The following is a 22,616-nucleotide window of genomic DNA, read 5'->3' on the forward strand; positions in this document are numbered from 1 at the left end:
CACCGTCACCATCTCCATCACCAGTTTGCAGCAGGACCCTGGGCTGGGTATCTAGGCTCTTCCTTGGCTATGGTCCTGCCTGTCTTCCAGTACCGGGGCCTTGCCTACTCCAGCTGCAGCCTGTGTCTTCTGAGGAGGTGTGGTCTCTCCATGGTTAATGATTGCTCAGAGGAGGCGGAGATGGTGCCAAAGTCTGCTGCCGTGTTCTGCCGGCCCCAGACGGTGCCCACCTGTGCCTGGTGCACATCACTGCCTCTGTGCCCCTTCCAGGGGCTGTCCAGCTCAGCTGCCTTGGAGGCTCTTAGCCTGGGGTAAGCTGGGGTCCTTGGGATTGAAGCAAGCTTTGAGATCTTTCCGACTCTGGCATCTGGGGTGGGGTGGAGGGGACACCAGTTGGCAGAGCTAGCTGTGGCACTAGCTAGTGGCTACTGGGTCAGGCAGAGCTGGGCTTGAATTGGTGAGGCTACCTATGAAGCAAACTTTTTCTAGAGTGTAGGCTAAGACCTCCTCTCCAGGCAGTGGCGGCCCCCTGCTCTGCCTTCCCAAGTCTGGGGGGGCACGGGGGGAATTTCAAGAGTGAAGGGGAGGAGGGTCCCCCTAGGAAGTGAATTAAACACCTCCTCTGCTATCCAGGAGATGAGGACGATGGGTGAGTCTGGCCGTGAGCCTGCCGGGGAAAGGCTGGTTCCACTCTGCTGGGCTCAGGTCTTCCTTCCACTCCCGGCAGACTTTCAGTGGGCTGCTCACGGCTTTGGGGCCTCAGTGTCTGCATCTATAGAGTGGGCGGTGCTAGTAGCCCCTGGAAAACTCGTGAAGCAGGCAGGGTGAGGTATGGAGGCTGACCCTCACAGACTCAGAAATCAAGTGCTGGGTCCCCCTCAGGGAGGACTAGGTGTGCTGGTCCCAAGCCTAGCTCAGTCCTTGTCCTGGTCGTGGGGTGGAGACTCAGCCAGGCCAGCCCTTGTTCAGACAGGACTTACTGCTTGGCTCGAGGCAGCATTTCAGAGAACACTGATTTTTCTGATCAGCATAGGCCCTAGCCTGATCCTCACCTTATTCTTCAGAGGAAAACCGAAGCTGAAGGAGAAGGCTTGCCTAGTGCTGGACAGCCAGTACGTGAATCCAAACCCGGGCCCAATGCATACCTAGCTCCCAAAAGCAGCAGCCTTGGCAGGGGGCAGTGAGCACCATCTCTGGCTACAGGAAGCTTGGTATCCCTTAAATGTCTGTGGGTCCCTGTCTTTGCAGCTGGACCACTTGGCTGGACTGCTGGGATAAGGAGCGATCCCTGTGGGATCAGCAGAGTGGCACCTGGCTCCAGCCTTGCCTGCAGCTGTTTTTTGTTTGTTTGTTTGTTTTCACTCTCTATCCTTTGTTTGTGGATGTCCCCCTGAACTGCCATTTTCTTCCAGTGATGAGCAACAGGCGCTTCCTGGGAGGCAGCTGTGGGAAGGAGTGAGAGAAAGCGGAAGTGAAAGAAAGGGCTTAGGGAACTGTGAGGCGGGGTGGGGTGGCTGTGGAGTCGGGGAGCCCAGGGCTGGGCTGTTAGCAGAGGAGGAATCCCCTCTTGTGTGGCCCTCCCAAAAGTCCTGGGGTCCTCACTCCCAGTGGATTGAACTCTAGAGGCTTTTGGTTTCCTGGAGTCTTGTGAGCTGTAGGCAAAGCTTCCTTGGAGCAGAGAGGAAGGAGCCTTTGCTGTGTCAGAAGATGGCCTGGTCTGGGGGGGTTTGTAGAGTGATCTAGAGCCCCTGAGGCCCCTGACCTTTTCTCAGATACTTAATAGCATGAATAGCTATATATTTTGTGTGTGTGTGTGTGTGTTTGCATAATATATATATTTTTAAACTAACACAAAGTAACCGAGCATATTGATGAAGTACAGCATAGCATTTCCACACTCCATGGCTTGCCCCTCGCAGTTACCCTGCTGTGGTATGGAGCCTCCTGTCCAGCCCCAGACAAGTGGGGTGGAAGCTTGGGAGCAAGGGTCTGGGGTACCTAGGGTCTAGATGTGTTCTGTTTATTCCTCTCCTCTATCTCCATAGTCTCCATCCCCTTCTCCCCTCCTCCCTGCGTCTCTCTCTTTTTACAGGTCTTTCTATATAACTCAGGCTAGTGTAGAACTAGAGAGCCTCCTGCCTCCTGAGTACTGGGATACTGGCTATGCTCCAGGCCCAGCTACCCATCTCCCAGAAAAGCAAACTGTGCCAGGTACAGACTCAGAGGCTGGCATCAGTTGTGTCTCACTTGATTTGTGGTCCTCCGAAGGAGAAAAGGGCACCTGGGGGAATTTCCCTAGCCGTAGTCTATGGGCACCTCTCTCTCTTCTCCCTTATGTCCTGACTGGGGACATATGGGAGCATTTGCACACAGGCAAGGGACACAAGAGGGCCTTTGGGGCAGTAGAGACACATGCAAATCTAGAGTAAGGAGAATGCAGGGTGTGGACTTTGGACAGGATGCCACAAGAGGAGGAAAGAGAGCCACTTGTGGCCCGTGAGACCCAGGGCCCATAAAGACTTGGCTTGCCAAGGGTGGGGAGCGTGTCCCAAAGCCAGGATGAGCCTTTGACAGGCCTGGTCTTGGGAGTGTCTATGGCCATTGAGGTGAGGCGGATTGCCCAGTACTTTGCTATCTCACAGCACATTTTTCTTAAGTGATGGAAACTGGGAGATGACGGTGCCGCCTGCAGAACTTTGGCCTCATTATGATCAATAAGTATGTTTGTGAAAAGCCATGGTGACAAAGGGGACAAGACCGTGAAACTTAGGATCAACGTATGCAGTTTGGGGAAGGAGGATCAAAAGGAGTGTGGGTATGAGTCAGGAATGGCCTCTGTGACCGCTGTAGACTGCTGAGCAGAAGACCTAGCTTCCCAGGGCTTAAGGGCCCCAATATGCAAAAAGGAGCATCTAAGCAATCTCTCCCTTCCAGGTGCTAGTGACTCAACAGGGGAGATGGCACATGAGCGTGAGTCTATAGGTGTGCGTCACCATGCCATGAGAACGGGAGGGGGAGTGGGAAGGGACAGTGAACAGGAATGGGGCTGTGAGCGGAGGCCTTGGAGGCCATGGGGAACGAAGGTCCCAGTTTGGATTCTTTGTCCTCAGCCTCATCTCTCTGGGGCTACTGGGTGACCTGGTGGGGGGGGGGGAATGTGGCACATCAGAGAGAAAGAAAGAGACTGTGGGGGGGGGGGGGGTGGGAAGAATAAGGAAGAGGAGGAAGAAGAGAGGAGAAGGCCCTGAAAAGATTTGTCCTATGCTGAGGATGGAACCCAGGGCCCTGAGCATGCCAGGCCAGTGTTCTACCCCTGACATATGCCCCCAAGCCTTCTGAATTTTACTTTGAGCTGGGCAGTGCTGGAACACACTTTTAATCCTAGCACTCAGGAAGCAGAGGTAGGTGGATCTCTGAGTTCAAGGCCAACCTGATTTACAGAGAGTTCCAGGACAGCCAGTGTTACACAGAGAAACCTTGTCTTGAAAACCCAAAATAGGCTGGGCAGTGGTGGCACACACCTTTAAGGCCAGCACTTGGAAGGCAGAGGCAGGTGGATCTCTGTGAGTTTGAGACCAGCCTGGATTAGAGTGAGTTCCAGGACAGCCAGAGCTGTTACACAGAGAAACCCTGTCTTAAAAAACAAACAAACAAACAAACACAACAACAAAGAACAAAAACAAAAAGAAAAAAAAAGAAAACCCAAAATATAGCCAGGTGTGGTGGCACACGCCTTTAAGCACTTGGGAGGCAGAGGCAGGTGGATCTTTGTGAGTTCTAGGGCAGCCTGGTCTACAAGTGAGTCCAGGACAGCCAAGGATACACAGAGGAACCCTGTCTTGGAAAAAAAAAAAAAGAAAGAAAGAAAGAAAGAAAGAAAGAAAAGAAGAAAACCCAAAATATATGTGTACACACACACACACAAACACACACATACACATTGGTTTTTTTCAAGACAGGATTTCTCTGTGTAGCCTTGCTGTCCTGGACTCGCTTTATAGACCAGGTTGGCCTCGAACTCACAGTGATCCACCTGCCCCTGCCTCCCAAATGCTGGGATCAAAGGCGTGCGCCATCACTGTCCGGCTTACACATATATTTTGAGGTGTAGTCATTTCAAGTTTCCAGGCTAGCTTTGAACTCTAAACTTTCCTGCCTTACCCTCCAGGTAGCCAGGATTACAGGCACACGCCACCATAATCCTCTGAAGCCATGACAGGCTGCCAGCCTTTGGACTGGAGTCCCATTAGTGACTGTGATGGGTTCCTTCCAAGCTTCTTTGCTAATAACGTGATAAGGCATGCAAAGGCCCAGCCCTTCACCATCAGCTCCCTCTCCCAATGTGAGCTGAGTAGAGAAACTTCCTTCCTGGGAGGTCGGCCGAGACAAACTTTGTGATGGGGACGAATTGCATGCACACCATCGGCTGGCCAACCTGCAACTGTTGCTTTACTCCCAGTAGGAGGAAAGGGATTGAAGAAAAGAGACATGCGAGTTAGGCTCAAACCTACAGCCCCCTGGAGCTGTCAGGTCATCATATGCCAGCCCAGCCAGCAAGAAAGCCCCAGGACCTCCCTCACACGGCACACGGCAGCACTCTGCTCCCCACTACTTTCATGCACCTGCCACCACCAGCTCCACTTCCACTAGCTCCACCCTGACTTACCCTCGTTCACTCAGTACCGTCTCCACCCCGCACCATCACCCCAAACACAGACCTTGACTTCACTTGTGGCGTGCCTTGCCCCTCCCTGCTTGGTATACTATGACCTCTCCATTCAGCTTCAGAGCGAGCGAGGGTGATGGAATCCCAGGGAACAGGCAGGCTCTGTGGTGACTCCAGTGAGAGTGCAAAGGTGAGGTGAGGGTGCAGGCTCTGGCACATAAGGGAGGGATTCAAATCTGTGGAGCACCTGAGAGCTACAGGCATGTGGGCTGGTGGCATGCCATCTGCAGAGCAGAGCAGACCACAGGCTCACTGAAGGGCTGCGAGTCACCCACCAGGGCGGATCTCCGCTCCCGCTTTCATTGGTTTCGTTTGCTTGGTTTTTTGCTTAGTGTCACCAGAGATGCAAGCCTCCCACAGGATGCGGGAGCCCCTAGTCATCAGGGTCCCCTGATGATCAGCTACCTCTCCACTTCTCTTTCCTGTCTTGGGCTTACTCCTATGGTGGCTTCCCAAGGAAATATTCATGAGAGGTAAAAATTTGGGCTCGGTCCGTCTAAGACTGTGTGACCAATAGTTGTAGTGAGTATAGACAGAATTCTAGGTTGGAAATCATTTGTTTTCAGTATTTTGCAGAAATAGTGTTCTGTTCGCTCACTGCTGCATAATAAAATATTCCAGAGCACAGCGGCCTAATTGAAAATCTCTTATTATTTAAAATTTTTATTTTCCTTTATTTTATGTTCAGTGGTGTTTTGCCTGCTTGTATGTCTGTGTGAGAGTGTCATATCTTGGAGTTGCAGACAGTTGTGAGCTGCCGTGTGGGTGCTGGGATTTGAACCCAGGTCCCCTGAAAGAGCAGTCAGTGCCCTTAACCACTGATCCATCTCTCCAGCCCCAACAACCTATTATTATTAATGTTCATGGTTCTGTAGGAATGTAGATTACATATAGCAAGAGATACTCAACTCTACTCATAGTGTGGGGGGCTTCAGCTAGGATTTAGTGATGGACTGAACAGGTACCTCTGTAAGCTCAGTTTTCCTAACGAATATATTTTATTATGAACTTATTAACCGAGAAAACCTCACTTATAACCTGGCTAATTAAATCTATTTACTATTATAGGCCAAGACTTAGGCAACAGGGAAGGTAAAGGAATCCCAGGCTGTAAGTGACCCATTGGTTGGGTCATCTTATTTACTGCTCTCAAATCTGCTATCGTCCTCCAGCTGCCTGACGTCTTTACCACAAACACAGGGGAGTTTTGAGGGCTGGTAGACTCTTCTATATGCTTAGGCTCCAGTTGTTCTTGTACTAAATGATGAAGCGCCTGCATTTTTTTGTTTGTTTGTTTTGTTTTTGTTTTTGTTTTTCAAGACAGGTTTCTCTGCGTAGCCTTGGCTGTCCTGGATTCACTTTGTAGACCAGGCTGGCTTCGAACTCACAGCGATCTGCCTGCCTCTGTCTCTGGAGTGCTGGGATTAAAGGCGTGCGCCACCACTCCTGGCTCGGCAATTTTTCTTTTGTTAAGGGCCGCTGCTCTTGTCACACAGGGCTGTTTGAAATCCATTTTAGGGCCAAGGTTGTTGGTACATGAGCACATCTCTCTCACAGCTTGGCAGCCATGGGGCCTCATAGCCCCAGCACTGCTGACTATCCTTGGGAGAAGGCCTGCATGGCAATCTCTAACCTCTAGGTACTAAACGCTGGTAGCAACCTCCACATTTTGAGACGTTTCTGTTCTTGGATGTTGGTATTCATAGAGCCACTTGTACTGCTCTGGGGGTGTCCGATATTATAAATTTCTGGGTCTCTTGCGTTTTGTGTTTCTTCAGAGTTGGTCTCTCTACACTCTTGGCAGCTTGAGTTTGCAGCTCTGCCTGTGGCTGCGGAGTCTGGGGAGGAAAGGTGCTCTGCTGTGCTCTCCCACTGCCCTACTACTGCGACCATGGCTAAATCTAGCTAAGTCTGGAACTTCCAGCTTTGCTGGGGTTTAAGTCTTCTTCCTGCAGCGGACTCCGCTGCTACCTCTGCTCTGTTTTCACGTGTTACCAGCTTGATAAGGTGACACCGTGCCAGCAGCTCACTAGCTTCCTACTGCCATTCCATTGGGGTTCCCAACGGGTGGCAGAAGAGTGGCAGCCAAAGCAGGACCACCCCAGGAAGCAGGAGGCTCTTCTGCTCCCCACACAGGCCTCCCCTTGCCCCTCAGAAAGGAGAGCTCCCTTTTCTGTTCTGGTTAGCCATGGCTGCAAGACTTATCACCGCAAAGAGCAATAGCGGTAAGACCACTTGTTATGACCCATGCCTGTGACCTCAGCACTTGGAAGGTTGAGGCTGGAGGATCACTCAAGCTTGGGAGTTTGAGTCCCAGCCTGGGAAGCATAGTGAGACTCCCGTTAAACACACACACACACACACACACACACACACACACACACACACACACACGAGCCAGCAGGGCGTCAAGGCCTGGACTACATAGAGAGTTCTAGAACCATCAGAGCTACATAGAGAGACCCTGTGTCAACAACAACAAAACCCAAAACCAAACAAAACATACAAAAAAACCAACTTTCAGTCTCAGCACTTGTGGGGCAAAGGCCTGTAGATCTGAGTTCGAGGCTAGCTTGGTCCAAATAGAGGATTCCAAGTCATCCAGAGCTAGAGACAGAGCCTATCAAAACAAAGAACAAAATAACAAAACCCCAACCACCATCATGCTGTCTAAAAAGCCTGAGTCTGGGCAGGCACATCCCCAGGCACATGCTTCGCTTCAGGTGGCTTCCTCATGCCTCTGACCACTGAGTATTGACTATCAAACAGGAGCCCTGAGTGGTCAGTCCCTCCCTGTCCCACAGAGCCTTGTCCACTCTGTGACGACCCATTCAGAGGCAGCTCAGGCTTTCTTCCAGCACAGCCCTGTATTCCTGGCTCAAAAGACAAGAAGGGGAATCCACCAGTCTTGTAGCCTTGGCAGAAGGCATCTTTGGTGCCACGTTCTGATGATCACTCTTGTCTGATGTCATCACTGTTCTCACGGGATGTGTCCTAGTCAGAGTTGCTGCTGTTGCTGTGATAAAACACTGTGACCAAAATCAAGCTGGGTTCACACTTCCACATTACTCCTCATCATTGAAGGAAGTCAGGACAGGAACTCAAACAGGGCAGGAGGGCCCTCAGGGGTGCTACTTACTGGCTTGCTCCCCATGGCCTGCTCAGCCTGTTTTCTTAATAGAACCCAGGACCACCAGCTCAGGGATAGCCCCACCCACAATGGGCTGGGCCCTCCCCTGTCAATCACTAATTAAGGAAATGTGCTACAGCTCAATCTTATGGAGGCATTTTCTCTATTGAGGTTCCCTCCTCTCTGATGACTTTAGCCTGTGTCAAGTTGACATAAAACTAGGCAGTACGGAGCCGGGCGTGGTGGCGCACGCCTTTAATCCCAGCACTCGGGAGGCAGAGGCAGGCGGATCGCTGTGAGTTCGAGGCCAGCCTGGTCTACAAAGTGAGTCCAGGATGGTCAAGGCTACACAGAGAAACCCTGTCTCGAAAAAAACCAAAAAAAAAAAAAAAAAAAAAACAAACAAAAAAAAACTAGGCAGTATGGGATGTGAATGGCTCAGTAAAGAGAGGACTGAGTGACAACACAGACACTAAAAGTGTTGAGAGCAAACATGGGCCACTCTCTGTTTCAAGAGGGAGGAGTCTGCCACGTGAGGAAGTCCAGGTGGGCCAGAAAGCAGAGGGAAGGAGGGAGGCCATGATAGGGGGCTTTCTTGTGCTTTCATGGAAAGAAAGGTGGGAAAGAAGCCAGAGCATGTGGCTAATCTCTGAGTGCTCTGGCTGCAGATGTAATCACCCAGCTATATAGTACGTGACCCTGAATTTGGTGTGAGAGTGAGACTTGGAAGGGTGGCTACACTCTGGCTCTGAGTTGTTTGGTTTGTACAGGGAAGGTGTGTCTGGAGGTCTTGTTTGCTATCTCTGGAAATAGCTCCACTAGTTCTCCAGCCAGCCACACCCAAAACACATCAGAGCATCATAAAATACAGGAAATAAAAAGCCACAATGGAAGGCGCACTCCTTTAATCCCTGCACTTGTGAGGCAGAGGCAAGCAGATCTCTGTGAGTTCGAGGCCAGCCTGGTCTACAAAGTGAGTACAGGACAGCCAAGGCTACAAAGAGAAACCTTGTCTTTAAAAAAAAAAAAAAAAAGCCACAATGACTCAGGATGCAGAGGCAAGAGGATTGCTGCAGATTTGTAGCCAGCTTGTTCTGCAGGCCAAATTCCAGGCTAGCCGGGGTGACAGGGAAGCCAATGTTGTCTCTATTTCTTACGGAAGGAAATGTCAAAAAAAAAAACGAAACTACTTCTTCTGTGATACCACCTAAAATAATTTCTCTTCTTTATGTTCCTGATTGGAGACCCCACCCTCTCCCACCCTCCCCCACCCCATTTTCTCTTCCTTCATAATGGGTAAGCAGCAAACGTTTAGCAGCCACCAGCTGGCCAAGGCTAGCCCCTGCTTGTCTGCTCACTGTGTACTACCAGGGCCGGAAATAGGTCTGGCATATGGTAGATGGTAGCCAGTACTTGTTGGGAGAGTAAGTCCGGGCCCTCACCATGTAGCAGGCACCCAGGACATGGCAGCAGGCATTTAAAATGACCAGCCCCTCCCCCCCCAGCTCCTGACACTTCAGTGTCTTCTATCAGGTTGTGGAAAACTGAGTGTCTCAGTCAGTCAGTGTTTCGTTGCTGTGAAAGGACACCACTACCCTGGAAAAATCTTATAAAAGGCTTGCTTTCTGTTTCAGAGGTTTTAGTCCATTATCATCATGGTGGGGAGCATGGTGGCACGCAGGGAGACGTGGTGCTGGAGTAGTAGCTGAGAGTCCTACATCCTGATCCACAGTCAGCAGAAAAAGAAAGACACTGGCCCTGGCTTGGGTTTTTGAAACCTCAAAGCCCACTTTGTCAACAAGGCCACACCCACTCCAACAAGGCCACACCTCCTAATCCTTGTAATCCTTTCAAACATTTTCATTCCCTAGTAACTAAGCATGCAAATATCTGAAACTATGGTGTCTAAACCAATCTCAATCAAAGCAGAAGGCTTATACTGGGGCTTCAGAGAAGGTGGACAACAAAGAGGTAGGAACCAGACTTGACTGTTGAGGGGACATCGAGTGCAAGGGAGCCAGCCAGCCATGGCAGAATTCAGGGAAGTGAGGGACCAGGAGTGGAGAGACCCAGTTGCGAAGGACCAAGACATGAGTTTCTTTCCATAGTAGTAATCAGTAATCTTTATTCTATGCTTACTGGGAGCTGGCACTGCAGTGTAGAGGCCAGTGTGCCTTTCCCCGCAGGGGAGCCAGGGTCAGAGGGTTTGCACAGACAGCCCTGCTGAGTCTCTAGGTGTCCTGTGTTAGCCGTAGGTAGCTTGGGATTAGTGGTATCATTCATTCACTTCAGTAAGGACAGGAGGAGGACTCAGATCCTTTTGGAAAGCACTGAGGTGTGTGCACAGAAGGTGGCCCAGGAGATTAGCAGGAGAGGGGCTGGGAAGGCAGGTGCTTTGTATGCAGAGGACAGAGTGGCACGCAGGAGCAATACAGACATTGCTGGGAAGAACGGCACGGGGATGTTAGCTGTGAGACTGGGGAGGCCACTGGGGGGTCTCAGCAAGCTCTGTTTTGCATTTGTCCTCTGACAACCAGGAGACATCACAGGGATTTAAGCAAGGGACGAGGGGTCATGATGAGATTGCTGGAGAGTGGGGTTTGAGCTAGAGGGAGTCTCTGGAGACACTGACAACATTGAACAGAGAGGGGAAGGTGGCCAGTGTGGCACAGTGGAGTCGAACGGCGGAGGAACAAATTGGATGTGACAGTTCTAGAGCAGAGAGATGAAGGGGTGAGTCCCTGAGTGTGTGATAGAGGACATCAGTGACATGCTTCACGGCCATGAAGGTCCCCTCCCCTGCCTCACTCTCTCTCCCCCACCCTTGATTCTGACTGGTGCCATTTCTGTGTGTGAGACAGGGGAGGTAGAGTGGCGGGAAAGGATGTGAAGTCTGGAGTCAAAAGACCTGCTTTCAAAGCACATCTTGTCCCACTGTTATCTATGTGGCCTCAGGCATGCTACTGACTCAGCCCAGTGCTTAACAGCTGCCCTGCACTTACAGAAACAAGGTAATCACACACTCAGGGTACTTTGAACAGCACTCAGCACTCAGTAGGTGCTAAGGTTAAGGGTAGGCTCAAGTATCTTTCCTACCCCCCAGACTTCCCTGTGGAAAATGGACAAAGGGTGGCAGAGGCTCTGGCAGAGCTAGAGAATGAAGGCCATTGATAGTGTGCGGTCAGATCTAGGCAAGTGGGCTTTGCTAGGAGGGAGGGCTGTGCCCAAGCACCTTTGCCTGACACCTCTTCTCTTAGGTACCTTCAAGATGGCTTGGCTGTGGCTCCTCTGTGCAATACTTCCTGCCTTCATGGTCTCTGGTGAGTACCTCTCTCCCCTACAAGAGTGGTATTAAACTGGGGACCCCCCAGCGGAACGTTGTGGGACCCAGTCCTCACTAGCTAATGCCAAGATTGAATGGCCCTGAGAGGACTATAGAGGAATCTTGGGTGACTGGCCTGAAGGCTGGCTATAGGGGTTAGAATGGGCATCCGAAGGACCCGCTGGTGTGGGGATGCAGTGTGTACAGCTTTTCTTTGCTGTGTGTCCCTACAGTGACAGCCAATGTACCACCAGTATTTGGGAGCAATATGTCAGTAGTGACTCTGGCAGAGGACTTACCAGTGGGTGAGTAATGGTCCCTGTGCTGGGACAGAGGTGAGTGTTTATCTGAAGGTTGTCACATAGGCTCAGGCTCCCCCACCCATGTCTGAGGAGCAGCCCCTGGATGACCACATGCGAGGTCAGCCCTCTGCATTGGCAGTTTCACATCTCACATTCAGCCTCCAAGGGGGAGGGTTTGGGGATTTGTGATAACGTTTGTTCTTGTCCTCACTTCATAAACCAACTTTTTCCACCAAGTTCCGTGTTACAGCCATCTAGAGGGGATTTGAGGCCAGGGAAGACAGGCTTGGGCTCCGCACAAAATGCTCCATCACTTTCCACGAGGGTCCCTTGCACCGATCGATTTCAGCATCTCAGGAAACCAGTGTCTCTGGATGTTGAATCTTTTTGCTAACCCACTTGTGACTGGTTGATTGCAAGGCTGTGGAGGAGGGGACAGAGGACCTCAGTCAGGACTCCTGTTCACAGCTTGAGGACAGAGCACCTCAGACAAGATCGCCACTCACTGGCTTTATCTCCCGTGTTTCCTTGGGCGTGAGAAACATGTCTTCACGCATCTTAGCGTCTTTTTTTGTTTTGTTTGTTTTTGTTTTTCGAGACAGGGTTTCTCTGTGTAGCCTTGGCTGTCCTGGACTCGCATTGTAGACCAGGCTGCCTTTGAATTCACAGCAATCTGCCTGCCTCTGCTGGGATTAAAGGCGTGTGCCACCATGCCCGGCATCTTAGTATCTTCGAATCAAAAGTGTCCTCTCTTATCATGGGGAAGTCGTTTAACATTGGTCTGTCTTACTCCAGAAAGAAATAAAGTTTAAAAGCAGTCATTAAATGGGCAGTGTACCTTCCAGCCAAGGGCTGTCCTGGACTCCCTTTGCAGACCAGGCTGGCCTCGAACTCACAGCGATCTGCCTGCCTCTGTCTCCTGAGTGCTGGGATTAAAGGTGTGCACCACCACGCCTGCCTCTGTGCAGCCTTTTCTAGTCTCACCAAAACCCAGAGGCAGGAAAGGAGGCTGGGTGGTAGTTGAAGGATCAGAATCCCAGATTTCAAGTCACATCTGCATCTTTGCCCTGTGGGCAGCTGGGTCAGACCATCCTAACAGAGGTGGCCATGAACCTGGGTCATCCCTGTTCATCTGCAGGTGCTGTGGCCTTCTGGATAGTGGCTACAGACCGTGATAATGACCAGCTGACCTACGGGATTAGTGGCCCCAATGCCTACTTCTTCTCTGTCACCACAAACACTGGGGAGGTGAAGCTGAACAGATCTTTGGACTATGAGGTAAAGAGTGGTGGGGTAGGGAAAGCCTGGAGAGAGGGGACAGGCAGGGGTGTCCTTTGGAGCCCCTGGGACTCCTGGGAGCATGGCTGGGATCTCACACTGAACAGGACCTCCTTCTCCCTGCTGCTACAGACACTCAGTCACTTCCAGGTCAGCGTCTCCGTGAGTGACGGTCACTACCATCCAGTGAGTTGAAAGAAGGGAGGGAGGGTGACCAGGGGTGGGACAAGCAGGGTGCCAAGTGACCACTCCTGATCATGTGTCTATTTTAGGTAAGCAGAGGATACCCCAGTTGATAATACTTGAGTGTTGATTTTAGGTGCTCACCTTGTCATACAATATGACAAAGAGTTTGATATTTATTGACTATATACATATTTTGTTTATAAAATTACAGTGTTGGTTTATATTAATATAAATACTGATTTTAAAATGATTTTATTTATTTATTTATCTTTGGCTTTCTGAGATGAGGTTTCTCTGTGTAGCCTTGGCTGTCCTGGACTCCCTTTGTAGACCAGGCTGGCCTTGAACTCACAGAGACCCGCCCGCCTCTTGCCTCCCTGAGTGCTGGAATTACAGGCGTGCCACCACCACACCTGGCAAAATGATTCATGTGCTTTGCTGCACATATGCATACTTGTATATATCATGTGCATGCCTGATGCCTGCAGAGGGCAGAAGAGGGGGTGTTGGATCCTCTGGGACTGGAGTCGCAGTCAGTCATTAGCCACTGTGTGCATGGCACACTGATCCCTGGCCCTCTAGAAGAGCAGCAGAGTGGGCGTAACTGCCCAGCTGTCTCTCTCGCCCGTGCCTATTGTCTCAAAGTCACTCTGTCTGTGCGATGACTAGCGTGATGTTCTTTCCAGATCTCTATACCTGCCCCTATTTTTCTTTCTTTCTTTCACTGAGTGGCACCCCAGCCCCTTCTTCCTCTTGTCCTTCAAGTCATGATGGCCCATGTCTGTAATCTCAGTGTTTGGGAGGTGAAAGTAGGAGGATCCATAGTACAAGTCCGTCTTTGGCCACATAGTATGTTAGGCTAGCCTAGGATAGGTGAGGCTCTGTCTAAATAAAGAAAGAAAACTGGGCATCATGGTGCACGCCTTTAGTCCCAGCACTTGAGAGGCAGAGGCAGGTGGATTCCTGTGAGTTCGAGGCCAGCCTGGTCTACAAAGTGAGTCCAGGACAGCCAAGGCTGCACAGAGAGACCCTGTCTCGAAAAACAACAACAACAAAAACAAAAACAAAATCCACAAACAAAAAACTTGCAAAGGACTTCCTGCTGGCAATCACAAGGTTGAGTAGAACATCACGTGCACAAGACAGAGACCCCTGTTCATCTTTGTAATGTCTGTTTCCCACATGGGAACACCTTAGGATACTTTAGCTGATCCCCTCTAATGGACACTCAGGCTGTTCATAGTTTATGCTGGGTGAGGGGTGGGGGTGGGGGTGGGGGTGGGGGTGGGGGTGGGGACACAGAGAAGCTAAATGGTGTGCCTCTGTTATGAAGCAAGCACATTTTAGGTTTTAAAAAATGAATTCCTGCAATTTCACATTTAGCTAACCTAGAACACACACACACACACACACACACACACACACACACACACACACACACGCTAGTGCAGATGTATGCATATTCATGAAGGAGGGAGAGGGAGGGGGAAAAGGGGACTACAGCTAGAGGAAAAGTAGAGTCCCCAGAACTCTTTTGGCATCTTAAATCACCTTTTCTGTCCTTACCTGGGCTTTCTCGTCTGCAGGTGCAGAAGGACCTGCGCGTGATTGTGCAGGACAGAAATGACAACGCACCTGTTTTCCTGAACACGGAATTCACCGCCACCATCAGCGAGGTATCCCCAGCCTTTGTGGGACAGGGCCTGGGGAGGGCACCTGAGAGCATCACTCAGCAACATGGGATCAGGAAGCCCTTGGGAGGTGCAAAGCCATGAACGATAGGGCCACTTTTTTTTTTTTTTAAACAAGCAACCACCTCAGATTAGGATTCTTTCAGTTGTGGTAGGAAAAGTAATCTGAGGAACTTGGTTTCCTCGTGTTTCTGAAAAGTTGGAGGAACGCTGATTTAGACATAGTGATCAGACTGTCACCTGTGCCTGTCATCTCTGCTTCACTTGCTGCCTCCGTCCTGAGGTGTGGAGCCCAGCAGCCATGACTCTGAGCTAGCATCTCACCCCTCTGCAACTTCAAGCAGAAAGACTGGTCATTTCTCTGTGGTTTCAGCATGCACAGACCTGCTTGCGTCCGCTCACTTTGGGCCATGTGTTCGTCCCAGAGACAGTTCAGAGGTCTGGAGTGGCTGGTCTGTGCTCTGGCCCTTTCCTCAGTCTGAGGGAACCTCCACTCTAACTCCTGTAACCAAGTGGGAGGAGGTTCCCCAGTGCTGTGTTTGAGTAACAAATAGGGCGTTGTCCCTAAGTCCCCCAAGACCATGTGGTTGTGTGGGGTCAGGTATAAGATCCACCTGACAGGCCCCACCCAGCACCCATGTTTTAGGCACAGTCCTGGGTCCTCACATGACCTGATGAGCAAGACTCCCTGGGTGTGATGCTGTAGGTCTCATGGTCTCGCCCTCAGATGGTAACCAGAAAAACCAACTGTGAGGCATGGTTCAGAGATGTGACACTCTATAAAGATGACAAGACAGGGAAGAACGGAAGAAAACACCCGTGAAAGGGGCTGTTTCTGGCTTCTCTGAAGGGGTGACATCAGAAAAGAGACCTGAATAGCAAGAAGCCTGCCAGGAAATCGCCAAGGGAAGGGATGGTCCAGGTTGGGGGGGTAGCATGTGCAAAGGTCCTCAGGCAGTGATGAGACTGGCCTCAGAGGCTGGAAGGGAGAGAGTGAAGAGAGGTAGAGGCAGGCATCAGGCTGGAGAGATGGCTTGGCAGTTAAGAGCACCACTGTCTGCTCTTCCAGAGGTCATGAGTTCAATTCTCAGCAACCACAAGGTGCCTCACATCCATCTATAATGTGATCTGATGCCCTCTTCTGGCCTGCAGGTATACATGCAGGCAGAGCCCTGTATACATAATGAAATAAAATAGAGGTGGGGGGGAACAGGCATCAGACTGACTTCTGAGGACCGCTGAAGCTGTTTTGGACCATGTTCTGGGAAGAATGAGAAGTCTCAGAAGCCAAGAGTGAGGAAGTCCTACTCAGGCTGTGGGCTATAAGGATCCCTCAGGAGTATCTGAGCAGAGGCATGGCACAGCCAGGCTGGCTTCTAGAATGTTCTTATAGTCTTGAGAGACTGTACAAATCAGCTCTGGGGTATGAAGCTGTGTTTGCAAAGTTTTCCAGAGCATGCTCACTGTGGGAAGGGGTTCATGCTGCCTGCCCCATTGTGACCATCTGATGCCTCCTCTGAAGGCCCAGCCCATGGTTGGGGTGGGAAGGACACACAGATGGAAAATCCCTTCTTACAGACCCTGCCGGTCGGCTCTGTGGTGTTCTCTGTGCTGGCTGAGGACAAGGACACCGGGACAGGCGGTGTAGTGCAGTACTTCATAGATAATGTGAGTATGAGAGTTCCTGAGACCCCAGGTGGGAGCTGGCCTTACCGTGTCTTATGTCCACCAGGGGGCAGCATCCCCACAGATAACCATAGTCCTCTTTCCTCAGCCTTTCTCTGATCACCCCTTCTCCACGTCCCCCTTCCGTGGTTCCCCCCCCCCCCGGAAGTCTCTTTGCCCAGTTTCTGGATCTCACCCCTTTCACCAGCACTGTCAAGGCCTCCTGCAAACTCACAGCTCCTAGGAGCGATCAAGGCTCCAGAGAGGGCCTGGGTCTTGCCCAAGTTCATCCAGACATGTTGTGTCTGTGTTGAGACATGTGTATGTGTTGTGAAGGCAGCTTTGCTAGTGACCCCACCACTTTTGGAACATCAACTAAAAACTTACTTTCAACTCACAGAGGCATTTATACCAGCCAAGAGGAGAAGCCAAGGCTCGGAGAGATTACATGGCTCGGAAACATTTGCGTTTCTGGCCAATGGTGGAGCCAGGATTTGACCCTATGTCTCTCAGAGTAGGGTTCATGAAGAGTGAAGGGCAGTGGTGTCACTCAGGCCTCACCCAAGTGTTCCCTGGCACAGGTCATCCCCAGCACAGACAACAGCAAGACTCTCTTCCACATCCTGGAAAACGGCTCCATCGTGTTAAACGGCAGTCTGAGCTATAACAACAAGAGCGCCTTCTACCAGTTGCAGCTGAAGGCCTGTGTGAGTAGGGGTGTAGGCAGAGCTAGGGGGCTCAGAGTTGTGGTGCTGGCTCACCGAACGCCTTCTCTCCCTGCAGGACTCAGGAGGACTTTTAAATAACAGCTACATCATCCAGTGCTCCCAGCCAGTCTTCCTGTCCATCTCAGTGATTGACATGCCAGATCTGGACCCCCAGTTTGTCAGGGAGTTTTACTCAGCCTCTGTGGCTGAGGACGCTGCTGTGGTATGTGCCGGGGATGAGGGTGCTGGGTAGCGGTGACTGCCTGAGCAAAGGGTCAAACGCATGCTCACCAAACTTCCTCCCAGGGAACCTCGGTGCTGAAGGTGGAGGCGGTGGATGGCGACAAAGGCATCAATGACAATGTGACCTACAGCATCTCCAGTGAGAACTCGGGTGTCCCCTGAAGAGGGCTTAGGTAAGGGTGGGGTGGGGTGGTCAGAACCCCTGGAAACAGCTGCTGCAAGTGCCTCCCTGTCAGATTCCACGAAGCCTACGTGGTTCAACATTATGGAAAATGGAGTCATCATTGTCGACGCCCCTCTGGACAGAGAGCAGCTGCCTAAGGATAATGAGGAAGTACAGATACAGGTCACGGTGAGTGCCACTCCCTTTCTCTAACCCTTGGCCTTGGCTCTTACTCTCTCTGAGCACTGGTCTCTGCCCTCTGGCTTCTGCTTTGTACCTCAGGCCACTGAGGAGAGTCTCAACATCTACGGTCAGCAGGCCAATGTGAGCATATGGGTCACAATAAGGGTGACTGATGTCAATGACAACAAGCCAGAATTCTACAACTGCACCCTCCCAGGATGTTCCTTTAGCCCCCAAGAGGCCCAGGTCAACTTCACAGGCTATGTGGATGAGCATGCTTCAGCCCGAATCTCCATTGACAACCTGACCATGGTGGCCTATGACCCAGATCAGGCAGGTGCACGGCAGGGGAAAAGGGCAGTGATGGAGGAGGGCTGGGGAGGGGCGGGGGAGGCCACAGATGGGAGAAGGGAGCAGTGAAGTGGGAAGGAAGGCAGGGAGAGAGAGTGGTGGTCATTGAGGTCGAGCTGGGCGACGGATTGTAGGGTACATGGCAGGATGGTGAGTCAGGGTCCACGGGGAACGAAGGCAGCGATGGCGGCGCCAGTATGTGAGTCGTGCAAAATGGAGGTTGTTGTGAACTGTTTGGCAATCTTGGGGGAGGGGGTTTACTGGGTGGTGCTGAGTAGAAGCCTTGTGGGATGGAGGCTGGCGCTAGGTGCTAGGCAACAGTAAGTGGTTGTTGGCCCTGGGTAGTCTGTGGTTGGGGGAAGTAGAAAACATCAGGGAAAAGTGGCCAGTATTGTGTTTAAAGCACTCTGAGTTAAGTCAACTGGGAAGGAACCGCCGTAGAGGATGGTACTAAGTGGTGGGTAAGGCCACAGTTCGATGAGAGGGTACTCAATGGCGACACGTGTGCTAAGCTGGTAGTGTGGAAGAGCAGCTTTGAGGGAACAGACTGAGGGTGGCATGAGTCCAGAGTGGCAGTCGCTAAGGAAGGTACTGGGAATATTTTAAGGAAATGAGGTAAGTGTGGCTCTGCCTTTCCTAGACCTGGCGACCCATCATGTTGAGAGATGCTCTTGACTGTCTAGGCTGCCGTTGCAGAGCTGAGCAGCCAGCCTAACTTCCTAGGGCCTGCGCTATTGTCTCAGTCTTCTCTGACTCCCTCTGTGGGTCTCACTGGCCAGGGCTTCTGCAGAAGGCCTGAGCTTGGAGATGGGGCAGGGGGGATGCAGGGAGGCAGTTGCAGGCAGCATCCACCCTTACTTACTATACCACTCTCTTTTACAGGGCGACAATAGTATCTTCCTGCTGGCCCTGGATGGCCCAGATGCTGCAGCCTTCAGTGTGTCCCCAGAGCGAGCGGCAGGGTCGGTCAATGTGCAGGTGGTGGTGAGAAACTCAGAGACGGTGGACTATGAGAAGGCAAAGGTGATGTCAGTGCAGGTACGGTGTGCCAGGATGCTGATGATACAGAGGGTGTGGACAGCCAGGCTCCTGGACTGCCACACGTTTTCTGTCCTCAGGTTGTGGCCACGGACTCAGTCAGCGGGAACAACTCTGTTGCCTTAGTGACTATCCATCTTAGAAACATTAATGACCACAGGCCCATGTTCTCTCAGAGCTTGTATGAACTCACTGTGCCAGAACACTGTCCAGCAGGTTATCTGGTCACGGACAGCATCCATGTAAGTGATGTAGGGTGGACCATGCTGGGAAAGAGGTGTTGAAAAGGGCCAATGGAAGGCTGTTTCAGAGTTTGTTTCATTTGAGGTCGCTGGGTCGCTGCCAGTGTGCATACATGTATGGATATAACTGGGTGTGTGGAGCATCTCTGTGTGAATCCAAAAGTGTGGTGAGCTTTGCAGTCACGACTTCCCAACCTTGTCGAATGACTTGTGTGATGCCACCGATGGCTCTGTTTCTAGTGTTCTGCTATCTTTGCCTCATAGGCTACAGACCTAGATGAGGGTGAATGGGGTCGTATCACCTATAGTCTGCTTCCCGGAAATGGGTAAGCTCTGAAGGTGTGTGTGGGTGGGGGGTGGGGGGGGATGCGGGTGCGTGTGCTTCTCTGCCTTGCCATGGGGCTGGGGGTAGAGAAGAGCAGCCTGCAAAGGGGCAAAGTGTTCAGTTGTGTATCCATTCCAGAGGAAAAAAAATTTTTTTTAATTAGCTTTTCTGTAACTATAATAAAATACCTGAGGCAGGGTATTCTATAAAAAGAAAGGTTTATTTACTTTTGGAGGCTCAGAGGCAAGGGGTGCTATTCACTGTGCCCTGTGAGGACTTCTAGTATATTGAATCACATGGTAGGGCCATGTATGAGATGGAGAGATCACATGACAAGATAGGAAACTAGAGACAACTTCCCCAAAGGCTCCATCTCTCAGAGGTCCCTGCACCTCTTGACATCATCACACACTTTGGCTCAAGTGTCCAACACCTAGAGGCTTGAGAGTGCTCACAACACGACCAGTCCATGTTTACAAGTATGCTGGAAATACTGCACACAATTCACTCAAGTCTGTGCTATCATTTGTCTGAAATTCAAACATAAGTGTACATCCTGTCGTTTTATTGACTAAATCTGGCCACCCCGAGCAGAGAAGGCCTGTTTGAGGTGGATCCAAACTCAGGGAACGTGACAGTGAAAAATGGCACACTGCTGGACCGGGAGAAGCAGGCTATGTACTACCTCACGCTGCAGGCCACTGACGGTGGGAACCAGTCGACCACCACTACACTGCAGATCACTCTACAGGATATTAATGACAACCCACCCGTGGTCCGAGGCTCCTACAACATCTTTGTGCCAGAAGAGGATGGCAATGTCTCTGTGACCATCCAGGTGAGAGCCACCCTGGACTTAACAGGAGGTGGGGGAGGGGGACCATGCTAACCCCTGTACGAAGTCTGAGCTCTACAGCGTGGATCTGAGGGAGTTGCTCAGTCTCTCTGGACGTCTGTTTCCTCTTAGAAATGATGAGTCATAGTCCTTACTCACAGGGTCCCCAGGGGGTAATGAGATAAAGGACCCATGGCACTCTGCACAGGCCTGGTGTGGAACAGGCCTTCCCAAACAAATCGCTCTTTAATACGCACACTCCCAACTCATTCCAAAAAGATCTGACATGGCTTTCATAAAGAGTAAGATGCCACACCTTTAATTCCAGCACTCGGGAGACAGAGGCAGAGGTAGAGGGATCTCTGAGTTTAAGTCTAGCCCAGTCTACAGAGATAGTTCTGACATAGTCAGGGCTATACAGAGAGGACTTGTTTTGAGAAAAAGAAAAAAAAAAAAAAAAAAAAAAAAAAAAAAAAAAGAAGAAGAGCCAAACAGAGAACAAATAACATTACTAGGCGTTATTAAAGGGGCCAGCGTAGCCTTAAAATCCAGTATGCGCTGGGCATGGTGGCTCACGCCTGCAGTCCCAGCACTCAGGAGTCAGAGGCAGGCGGATCATTGTGAGTTCGAGGCCAGCCTGGTCTACAATGCAAGTCCAGGACATCCAAAACAACACAGAGATACCCTGTCTCAAAAATAAATAAATAAATAAAATAAAATAAAAATAAATAAAAAAAGAAAAGAAAAGAAAAGAAAAAGAAAAAAAATCCAGAATGTACAGTTAGAACATGAAGCTGAGAACCTCTCCTTTTGGCTTGACCCAGAGGAACACCTTGCGAGAAAGGGCCTGCAGGTCCTCAGAAGGCTGTCACTCATTCCTCAGGGCCTGAGGCTCCCTGCAGATGTTCCAAGCTCAAGCTTTTCTAGCAGTGGTGGAGCTGTGCTCCAGATCTCACTGGGTTTGCTCCTTCTGGGTGTGTGTGTGTGTGCGTGTGCGTGCGCACATGCGCGCGCACATGCATATGTTGCTGTTTTGCCTGCATGTGTCCACGTGAGGGTGTCAGATTCCTTAGAACTAGAGCTATACACGTGCGGGTGCTGGGAATTGAACTCAGGTCCTCTGGCAGAGCAGCCAGTGCTTTTAACTTCTGAGCCATCTCTTCAGTGGTCTGGCGCTGGTCTTTAACATCCTCATAGGAGGAACATTTCTGATTTGTCAGAACTGTGGCACTCTTACGGATGCAGGGAAGTGCTTGGCGAAATAATTGGGTAAATGCAGAGCACCTTTGTGGGTGGACGTTGCCTTTGGAAGAGCCTTCTCTGGCTGCTTATGAAGGATGCCTTTAAGGAGCGAGACCCAGCAGGACTGAAGTGAAGGCAAAGATGGTGGGGTGAGCAGGGAGGACAGACAGAAGAGCTTCGGCCACAGCACCTAGCTGAGCACCAGCTTCCCACCATGTCCTCTGCTGAACCCCGGTGCTCAGAGGTGAAGGCCACTCTGACTCCTGTTCCTGGGGGCTCCCACTAAAGCAAGTCACAGACCTTTAGTGATGGTGTCACCTGTGCTATCAAAGGCAGTATGGCTGTAGGGAGCTCCAGGGGTAACAGCATGGCTAGGAGGCGGGCAGAAGGCCCCAGGTGGAGGCTAGGGGCGTGGAAGAACATGCACTCCTTGTGCTGGTTCATTCCAACACAGACTAGCATGTGTGGGGCCCTGACAAGACAAGAATGCATTTGTACACACGTACACACTTCGTGTGAAGAATGAGCTGTTTAAAAGTATAGCATGGCCTGGAGGGATGGCTCAGAGGTTAAGAGCACTGTCTGCTCTTCCAGAGGTCCTGAGTTCAATTCCCAGCAACCACATGGTGGCTCCCAACCATCTATAATAAGATCTGGTGTCCTCTTCTAGCTGGCAGGCACACATACAGGCAGAACATTGTATACATAATAAATAAATCTTAAAAAAAAAAGTATACCACTACAGCTGGATGTGGTGATGCACACCTTTGATTTTACCTTTTAAAGGCAGAGAGGCAGGCAAATCTCTATGAATTCCAGGCCATCCAGGGCTACATAATGAGACCTTGTTTAAAAAAAAAAACTTGGGGTGGGGGCTGGGGTGGGGTGGAGGGGTGTCCTAGAAATTTAGAGAATTGTCTGCTCTTGTAGAGGACCCAGATTTGATTTCTAGAGCCTCACATGGTGGCTCACAACTGTCTCTAACTC

General features: G+C 50.9%; 1 protein-coding gene across 1 annotated transcript in view; it reads left to right on the forward strand.

Moving 5' to 3' along the window:
- The window catches only part of Cdhr2 (cadherin related family member 2), a 36,320-nt gene continuing 13,704 nt past the window's right edge, over window positions 1–22,616 (forward strand). The window contains exons 1-16 of the mRNA XM_051171740.1: window positions 1–311; window positions 11,114–11,176; window positions 11,412–11,483; window positions 12,619–12,758; window positions 12,891–12,944; window positions 14,531–14,620; window positions 16,214–16,303; window positions 16,882–17,007; window positions 17,084–17,230; window positions 17,314–17,389; window positions 17,487–17,602; window positions 17,696–17,929; window positions 18,830–18,985; window positions 19,066–19,227; window positions 19,492–19,553; window positions 20,147–20,390. Coding sequence (XP_051027697.1) covers window positions 158–311; window positions 11,114–11,176; window positions 11,412–11,483; window positions 12,619–12,758; window positions 12,891–12,944; window positions 14,531–14,620; window positions 16,214–16,303; window positions 16,882–17,007; window positions 17,084–17,230; window positions 17,314–17,389; window positions 17,487–17,602; window positions 17,696–17,929; window positions 18,830–18,985; window positions 19,066–19,227; window positions 19,492–19,553; window positions 20,147–20,390 — 1,986 coding nt within the window. The 5' untranslated portion in view covers window positions 1–157. The remainder of the gene's footprint in view (window positions 312–11,113; window positions 11,177–11,411; window positions 11,484–12,618; window positions 12,759–12,890; window positions 12,945–14,530; window positions 14,621–16,213; window positions 16,304–16,881; window positions 17,008–17,083; window positions 17,231–17,313; window positions 17,390–17,486; window positions 17,603–17,695; window positions 17,930–18,829; window positions 18,986–19,065; window positions 19,228–19,491; window positions 19,554–20,146; window positions 20,391–22,616) is intronic.

This window comes from Acomys russatus, chromosome 3 (genome assembly GCF_903995435.1).
Source record: "Acomys russatus chromosome 3, mAcoRus1.1, whole genome shotgun sequence".
Lineage (NCBI taxonomy): Eukaryota > Metazoa > Chordata > Mammalia > Rodentia > Muridae > Acomys > Acomys russatus.